Below are 8,867 nucleotides of genomic sequence, written 5' to 3' on the forward strand. Positions count from 1 at the left end.
AACTGAATCGTGGTAGAGGTAAAGTTGCAGATGCAGTAAGAGCTAAGGTGGACACTGTACTTTCAAAAAACCCTGGATATGAAGAACTACAAAAGGTTGTTGCTGTGATGAGTGGTGAATCAACAGTGAAGATTAACTTGGACTTATCCCCAGCAGACATTGTGAAATTGAATTATGTACCAGTTACTTCTTGTGACGTCGAACGCTCTTCTAGTCAGTATAAATCTATCCTCAGAGACAATAGAAGAAGATTCACTTTTCAGCACTTGAAAGAAATGTTTGTAACCTATTGTTATGGTAACAGACAATAAAAATTGTGTTTTGTTGAAACTACATTGGAAGATAAGGTACGTCCATTATATTTTTTGTTTAGTTTGATTAAAATGTACCAATATTTAACGTACATAGTCATTTTTTTATAATTTTAAGTCCATATTTAATTCCATATTTTGGTAAAAATCCATATTTAATTCCATATTTTGGTAAAAATAACTACATATATATTTACATATTTCATATATTTTTAGTCCATATAAATCCGTTCCCTGATGATAAGTTTTAACATCTGTAGGTGCAACCGGGACCATAAGTAACAACGAAACAGAAAAATGGAGGCAACGTCACTCTTAAAAGAGTTTTGGATCAACAGTGAGATTAGTACAGACCACTAGGCCTTAAAGCTTGACTGATAATGATTAATAATGATGATCAGTTATCTAGTCTAATTTGAAATGTTCATGTCAAATAAAAGCCAAATAATTACAGTAGTCTATTATGTTAATAAAGACTATAACATTAAAGTGATTAAAATCTTAGAAAGCAATAGTAGAACATAAGTAGAGTACTCAATTGTCATAGTTGGAAGCCGGTTGAAGAAGATTTTGTTAATGTAAGAAATGTAACTTATGTAACAAAACACGAAATAAATATTTGAATCATGAAATACCGTCGTTCCTGAAACATTTGGAGCAGTTTTACATCATATTTATAAAATAAGCTTTTAGGGATTAATATTTCTGTCTATTTTCATGTAACACTAAATAAAATGCAATCTGCATAATTAGGTCTAAAGTTTGTCAGCATCATCCAACCCATACCTGAACCAAACAATTAGATAGCTCCATTTTTTGCACTGAAGTGAACACAAAAGTGTTTAGCCTATATTGTCTGAACTAAATACTGGTTAAGAACTAACTTTTCTATATATTATGGTGAAATATCACACATTCTGCTATTTAATATTATTTTCTACTATGGAAAAGGTGGAAAAAGTGCATAAATTAAGTAGACAGCATAATTGATGATTGAAACAAGTTTAAAACAATAATTTACACGTGTAGGTAGGCCTATAGTAGCTAGCCATGGCAACACTGTCAACAATTTTCGACTGGATTTTAAAGAATGGGCAAATGTGGATTGGTAACCATTTATTATTTTTTTCTCTCCTCGAATTCATTGACGCTACGGGTTCAATGACTAAAGAAAAATATGAATAAGATTTCACTTGCTCTGGGTAATCTCGCAATGTTGGTGGAATGGGTGACGTGGGTATTTTAAATTGCGTTTTTGAAGTATTTCCCGGAAAACATGTCAATGACTTTGGTGCCTTAGGCCTATAATATCGGGAAAACCCAGTACATTGCTGGTTAGGTTATAGAACTATTAACTTTTGGGGGAAAATCGTGAAAAGTACGAAGGCTTTTTTAAAATATGAACGTTTTACCAAAATGAGACGAAGTATGAAAAATGTTTCGTGCTAAAGACATTTTATACATCATGGAAATCCTTGTTCCAATAGCACTAGCAGGCTTGGTTTAGAATCCTTTCATATTTTGCCTTCCTCCAGTCACGATCCTAAGGAAAATGTGTCTAGGTCTGTTCTTTTCATGCAAACGAAATCCTATTGTGTAGTTATTAAGTTGGAGCCTATAGGGTAGGCCTAAGGTTGCCTATATCGCACCACTTTAGCATTTATAATTTTTATTGAACAATATAGTTTTTATTTTCTGCATTCCTTTACAGAGATACATTCCCAGAACATTTACCTTTCATGTAAAAAAAGAATTCTTGAATTTGATTTAATATTTTTTAATTAAAATGGCATTTTCGAAACACATGTCAGTGGTGCCATTTAGGCAACTAGTTTCTTAAATAGCACCTCTTTACCTGCAGGTAACAGGATGAAGGAAAGCTTTTAATATTGAAAATATTGAAGAGTATTTGAATGAATAATGTAATAAATGCAAATTGCAAGTTCATTGAAATTAATGAAAGAGAGTAACGCATCTTCAAATGAAATTAAAAAGATAGAGCGTAAATTAGGTAACATTTAAACTTTCTGAAAGCGTTTTTTATTGTTACACATTTGCCATGTACTTCACCAGGCAGTTCAGACTGTAAACTGCGTCACCTTTTCTCCACGATTATCTCGAAGCCACCTAAGAGCTGGTTCATGATATAGCTGTCTGAAATGATTTGAAGATAGAAACATCTGAGGCGTCTAGAATCAAAACCCTCCAAGTCCATAAAACAAAATTCGTGGGAAAATGGAAAAAACTGTTTCCATATAAATAAACATTCTTGGGATATAAACAATGCTTTTATCAAGTATCTTATCATTAGATACGTTCAAACAAATTATAGGATTGCCCCTTCATTGAAACTAACAAATTCGTGAGGTTAAATTAGCACCTAACTGATTTTGAAACTGAAAAGTGTATTTGGAGGCTTTTGAAAGTAAGAGAATTAGTTCTAAGCATAAAAATGAGTCAAAAAGGAAAACATCTTAACTTAAGCCTTACAAATTATGTGGGCAATGAAACCCAGACATGAAGTGTGATTATGCACATGCTTTAAACAGAACAGCAGTATAAATTTGAATATATGTTACACTTTTTAAGTTCATACAAATTTTACACAATATTGTCACATTCCTCTTCCTCCAGATTAACAGTTTCTTCTTCGTCTTCTTATTCTTCACGTTCAATTCTATTGTTTTTTCTTGTTACTACCTTTGCAACAACGGTGTCAGTTCTATAGTTAAACTCATCTTGCACTGTTATCTGTTCTTTCAATGCAGATCATCTTAAAATAAATCTTTTACAGGGATTGAACTGAAAATAGCAGGAGATCTGAAAATTATGTCTGCCTCTTTCTTCCAGTCTTGAAGAGGTAGGCCTACATCTTCATTTTCAAGATTATAGACTGTTCCATGTTTGCCAATGATATCTTTATATTCTTGGGGATCTACAATCACTTCCTTATTTCTTTTTCGATTACTCCAAATATGAGATCGGGAGGGAGAAATGAATGCCCAACCACAGGAAATGTAATTTACATTTTTTTAATAGTTGGAGGTGCTTCAGTGAGTAGCCATTTAGAGCACATTCCAATCCTTGTTGTAGTTTTATTTTGTGCAGAAATAAAATTGTCTTATTGTTGATTATCTGATGAAGAGTAGAAAACGGAATGGAACTTCTTTATGTCCAACAAACTTAAACTGTTGGATTTCCATTTACTGCCAACAGCATGATTACAAGCTGGTATAGCAGGAGGGCACAAGAGGAGTACCGACAAAATTATGTAATTAATTATTAATTGGTAGACCCTAAGAATAGGCCTACAGTATGTTATAATAATTTAATACTGTACATAATATTTATTTTCATCATATTATGTTTTCTATGTGATGAAAATATAATTTCAACCACACATACCTTTCTTTCCTTTTCATTTCTCTTTTCCATTTCTCCCTATTTAGTGTTTTTACAGGAGCTTTTCTTTGTGAACATTTTTTTTTACTCACTGCTCATTCTATCCACCATTTCACTGACTATTATTAGAGTAGAAATTAAACTTAATAAGGTTTAACAAGAGCTTAACCACACAAATAATAAATCAACATCGCACAGCTGAGGAATGCTGGGTAAAGCAGTCCCACAACCTGATTGGCAGAAAGGGACTTGGAGGTTTTTGAAACTAACAATGGCCGAAATTCTGTTGGATCTAGCGGATATTGAAACCAACCCTAACTTTTGTCCAGCATTTTCAGAGGAATCCAGCGAATATTGCAGAAAAATAATGCCAGCATCGGATTGGCCGTGCGAAGATATACAGAAAAATAACTTTATCTCATTTTTTTTTTCTTCGATGGACTTGTCGGGTTTTGATTCTAGACGCCTCATCTAAAGGCTGGGGCTATGAGTATTATGACGAGGAAGCTGAAACAGGAGCATAACTTACCATTTTCCCGAGATAATCTAGCTTCTAAATTTTTGGAATGGGTCGTATGGGTGGACATACAGAAGCAGCACTTTTTCCTATGGCAGGTTTGAGTGGCAAATAAAATGTTTGAGCTATTCGACAAATAGTTCACTGTTGATGTAACCTGACTCAGAGCAAACAAATAACGATCCTGGAGGAGCACCAGCTGATAATGAAGGATGCACTGTTTGACGTTTAAAAATTATCACAGGTGGCACAAAATACCTGGTGCGCTTGTACAACACACACTTGTTGTATTAACGCCCTTTTCACCACTTGATATTTTACCCACCTGGTGCATTCCTAGTCCAGTTAAAATTTTTGGGGCCTTGTTTTGTACGGTTAGAATTGCTACAGTTGCTCATATCGCACCGGTGCGAATTAGGCACCTACAAAGTGGTGCGAATTGAGAAACTACGCCATAAGTTATTATTTCCTTCATTCTAGCCTATAATCACCACATATTCGAAAACCCTACTAAGTTAAATGTTTTTAATTCCTCTTTAAACGAATAACATCTTAAGATTATGGATTCTTTTGCATACAAATCCGTTATTTAGTTACAAAATGTTAGCTAAATATACATCCACCTGAGCGATTATATTAGATACACTATCACCACGCTGCTGACACAAAGAAGTGGCAGAAATCAAGTTACATGATGGAAGTTCATATGGTAGATTGTAACAATACCACTAGATGCCACACTACTATAGTAATTTGTTTTAAACTAGCAGTGGTGCGACTTATGCTACTCTACCCTATGTAGTCAAAACTCACCATATTTTGGACGCTGGAAGTGGACGGCCTGGTGTTCTGGGATCCCCGCTCACTTCTAGGAGTATGGCGAAGGACGTATCGACGCTTAGGCTCTTCCTTGGATTCAGACATAATCTGGAAAAAATTATAAAACTTCAATCAAGTGAGCTAATCAGATTTTTGTCAGAAAGTACAATTAGGCCTACAAGATTACTGGAACGAACATTTTAGTTTTATAATGCAATTTTTTACAATCGATAATAAATAACTTAAAATAAGTAATTAATGACTTATTACAGGTGATGTAATTAATAACTTAAAAACTGACAGCGCAAAAGAACTTAAGGTTTGTAATTACTGGGGCAGATTATCCAAGTAGGCCTACCAAATTCAAGCAATGATAAATGTAAAACTAACCGTTTGGGTAACGACACAAGTGGTTGTTGTTCTGGTTTGTAGACTGAAGATCTGCGTGAGGGCTCGGCAGTGGGGGGGGGGCCCCTCTGTGGATCACTCCTGACACTGAATTTGTCCGACACCTGAAAATAAACAATTTCAAATTAACTGTTTCATGTGAAACAGAAGCAGAATGGCAATATCATTATCAACTTTTGCAATCTTCGCTAAGGCCGCTGCAAGCATTTTCGTAAAAGACAAGCTACTGTCCAAATTTCACGAGAGGATCCCTGCGAGGGGAGTATGGTCCTTGCGGGGTAAGAGGAGAGAGTGAGCCAGTAATTCGGCGTTCTTGAAGGAGCAGGTGGATGGGGGTGATGTCGTTGGCTAGCTGGGACATGCAAGACTCAGTCAATGGACGGTCGGTTCCGGGTTGAGCATAGGTTATAAGAGTGGGGGAAAAACTCGCATTCCTTGCTCGGATCTTCTCTTGAAATGCGGACAGTATTTCCCCTGGACCAATAAGCACAAACTTTCATCTGTGATTTTATGTTGAGAAACACACTTCAGTAATTAATATGATTAGGCCTAGAGTATTATCGAATTTACATTATTTTTCTCTTCCACGTTATCACGAATTATCCACAAGTACTGACTATTAAAATTCATGACTGCGTAACCATGAAATAAATGAAAATCCAATTCATTTCAATTAGGCCTACTTTTCTGTTAAATGTGTACCTCCTTGCATCAGCAATATAAGAAAATATGTAAAACAAAGCAATTCTTACGAACAAAACAAATGAAAACAATATCTACGCTAATACTATTATATTTAAATTAGATTTAGATAACAGTTTTGCTTGCAACAACATGAATAACCACAAATGTATGGCCATGAATATCTTATCGCAGAGCGTGATGCCAGTGGTATGGTATTTCCAATAATTCATAATGGAATTTCAACTATTCGTAATATAAATATGTTTTAAATGTTTTTAACGAACCATAAAAGTTAAAAATAAATCCCACAAATACTCATTACAAAAAATATAGAAGTAAAATGCTAGAAAAAAAGAGCCGGTTGTTAGGAATTCTACTCACCTTAAAACAAAATGGTCGACACTCACAGATACGATCCAGTGCCTCCTAGATACAAAAGCCAAGAACACAGTCTTGCCAACATTGCATGAGCTGAATTAATTAGTTCTGTAATAGTGTGGTTATTACTGCAGATTACTTCTAAATAAAATGAGTTTGATATAGGCCTAATGCATTTACTTAATTTTTTTACTTTATTTACTTAATTATACCTAATAAAAACCCAAACTTTAAAATAGTACAAAAGCTAGTGTTACATTATTCCAGTCTGAAAACCAAGATAAGTTATATAAATGGTAGACCTAAAGGCACATTTTAATATATATATTTAAATATTTTGTTCATATAACCACAAATGTATGGTTACCATTAAAAATGATGACGCGGGAATACCCTAAATCACCACTTGATTTCTGACCTTGCTGGACTGTAAGCCTAACAATAAAAGGTGGATAAAAAGGATAATTAGGTAGCTAAAAAAATCTATTCATTTACAACACAAATTCCACTGATACAGACATAACTTATAGGCCTATTTGTTCATAAATATGACATTACTAGCATTTATTCATGTAGCCTACAGTGGCGCCAAATTATATGGGCCCATACGGCCCGAGCCCACCCAATAATTTGTTGTGTTATTATTATTGTCATTATTATTATTATTATTATTATTATTATTATTATTATCATCATTAGTTACGAGATTTACTTATTTTAACTTATACCTCAAGCTTTTGAGCCCAACCAATGTTCTTCAAAAGATGGCACCACTGTTCATATAGGCCTACATTTAATTATGAAGCACAAAATCATTAATATTAATCATATATTGAACAAGGAACTAGCTTAAAAAGTTTTCTTTTTTTTTTTTACTAGTTGAGGAACAACTTTCATTTTTGTACTTTGTGTAGTTGTTCATTGCAAAATTAGCTAGAGCAGAGTTAATTTTATTGGAAACAGGCTTCCAACTGTTACAACTCACACATTCATCCATACTTGCATTAAAAAGTTGTTCCTTTCCATATTATGGATTGCCAACTCCATCAGTAGGGCTACTGACTTTTGATTGGAAAACTTCAGAAACTTACACTCCCTAACATCGCTTTGTATTATGAATTGAATAATTGCATAGGCTACATATGCAACAAAGCACATCTCACTAGGTCTATAGGTAGGCCTAAACAAAATCCCCCTCTTTGCAAGCAGTCAAAATACTCATCTCCTATGTTACTATCTTTGTATTCAATGAGTGTATTAATACAAAACTGACAATCAAAAAACTTTACGGCAAGACTTGCAGTAAGCTTATAGCCAGAAACATGAGCATGAGCTGAATCATCTAGGCCAGTGTTTCTCAAACTTCTTTGAAGTGGGGACCACTTTCTTTATGTCAGAACGGTTCAGCGGACCACCTTACTCTTGTTCCCATCGAAAGCAAATTTATAATTTTTGTAGTATAGCCTATTTTAATATCAATATACTTATATTTTAAAATAGAATTAATTAAACTTAATTAAATTAATTTTATATTAGTATTAACTAATTAAGCTAATGTTAATAGAAGAAAATTCATTTTTGTTTCTTTAATAATTCAAGACAGAGTTTAGATAATATTTAACTTACTAACTAAAAAAATAACTAAGTATTGGTACTAACATTAATGAGATGGATGAGCCTGCCGATTCTTGCACAGTTGTTCTGTATTTGGACGTATGCTGGTAAGCTTAAGTCGGAGATCGTCACATACATCGAGTCGATTTCGGTAGCCTACTTTGTTTTTATTAGAGTTAGTGATGAAAACCATTTCTTACACAGATACGTAGAAGCAAACTGAATTATAATCTCTAAAGCACCATTGTACAGTTCACTGTTTTCTCTTTTCACTTGTGATGAGGTCCAGAAATTAACCATACCTTCCGCTTGGAATTTCATTTTAAGTCCGGTCTCATTCGAGAGTTCAATTAACTGTTCTGTTTCACTCAATGAAAGTTTGTTAGTTTCAATATCGCAATGAAAGTGATCACGAACCCATGAAAATTCGTCATATTTACTTGGAAAATAAGTTTCAAATTGTGACCTCGGAGTTGTATTATTGGTGTCCGACGCAGGCTACAGTACGTGACCGTTTCAATGTGCAGACTGGTTGTCGGCAAGACTATTAAGAAAGTCATAAATACGTGAAAAGGTTCGGTCTTCTTATGATTTTGGGTTACAGGGGCGCCGCCAGATGTACAGTGAAAAGATGGCGAGAAAAACACGTCCATAGTGCTTTAAATAGTGTTGAGAGTAGACGGATAGGGTAATAAATTTCATAGAATGTCAGTACTGGGAGAAAAAGTGAAAGG

The 8,867-nt window shown here is 34.3% G+C and overlaps 1 protein-coding gene across 1 annotated transcript in view; it reads right to left on the reverse strand.

The window, feature by feature from the left end:
• LOC138707346 (gelsolin-related protein of 125 kDa-like) overlaps nucleotides 1-5,549 on the reverse strand; it is a 76,272-nt gene extending 70,723 nt beyond the window's left edge. The window contains exons 1-2 of the mRNA XM_069836633.1: nucleotides 5,440-5,549; nucleotides 5,044-5,157 (exon numbers count right to left, since the gene is read on the reverse strand). Of these exons, the coding sequence (XP_069692734.1) occupies nucleotides 5,044-5,154 (111 nt within the window). The 5' untranslated portion in view covers nucleotides 5,155-5,157; nucleotides 5,440-5,549. The remainder of the gene's footprint in view (nucleotides 1-5,043; nucleotides 5,158-5,439) is intronic.
• Between the last annotated feature and the right edge of the window lie 3,318 nt (nucleotides 5,550-8,867).

The sequence above is a fragment of the Periplaneta americana genome, chromosome 10, assembly GCF_040183065.1.
Source record: "Periplaneta americana isolate PAMFEO1 chromosome 10, P.americana_PAMFEO1_priV1, whole genome shotgun sequence".
Classification (NCBI taxonomy): domain Eukaryota; kingdom Metazoa; phylum Arthropoda; class Insecta; order Blattodea; family Blattidae; genus Periplaneta; species Periplaneta americana.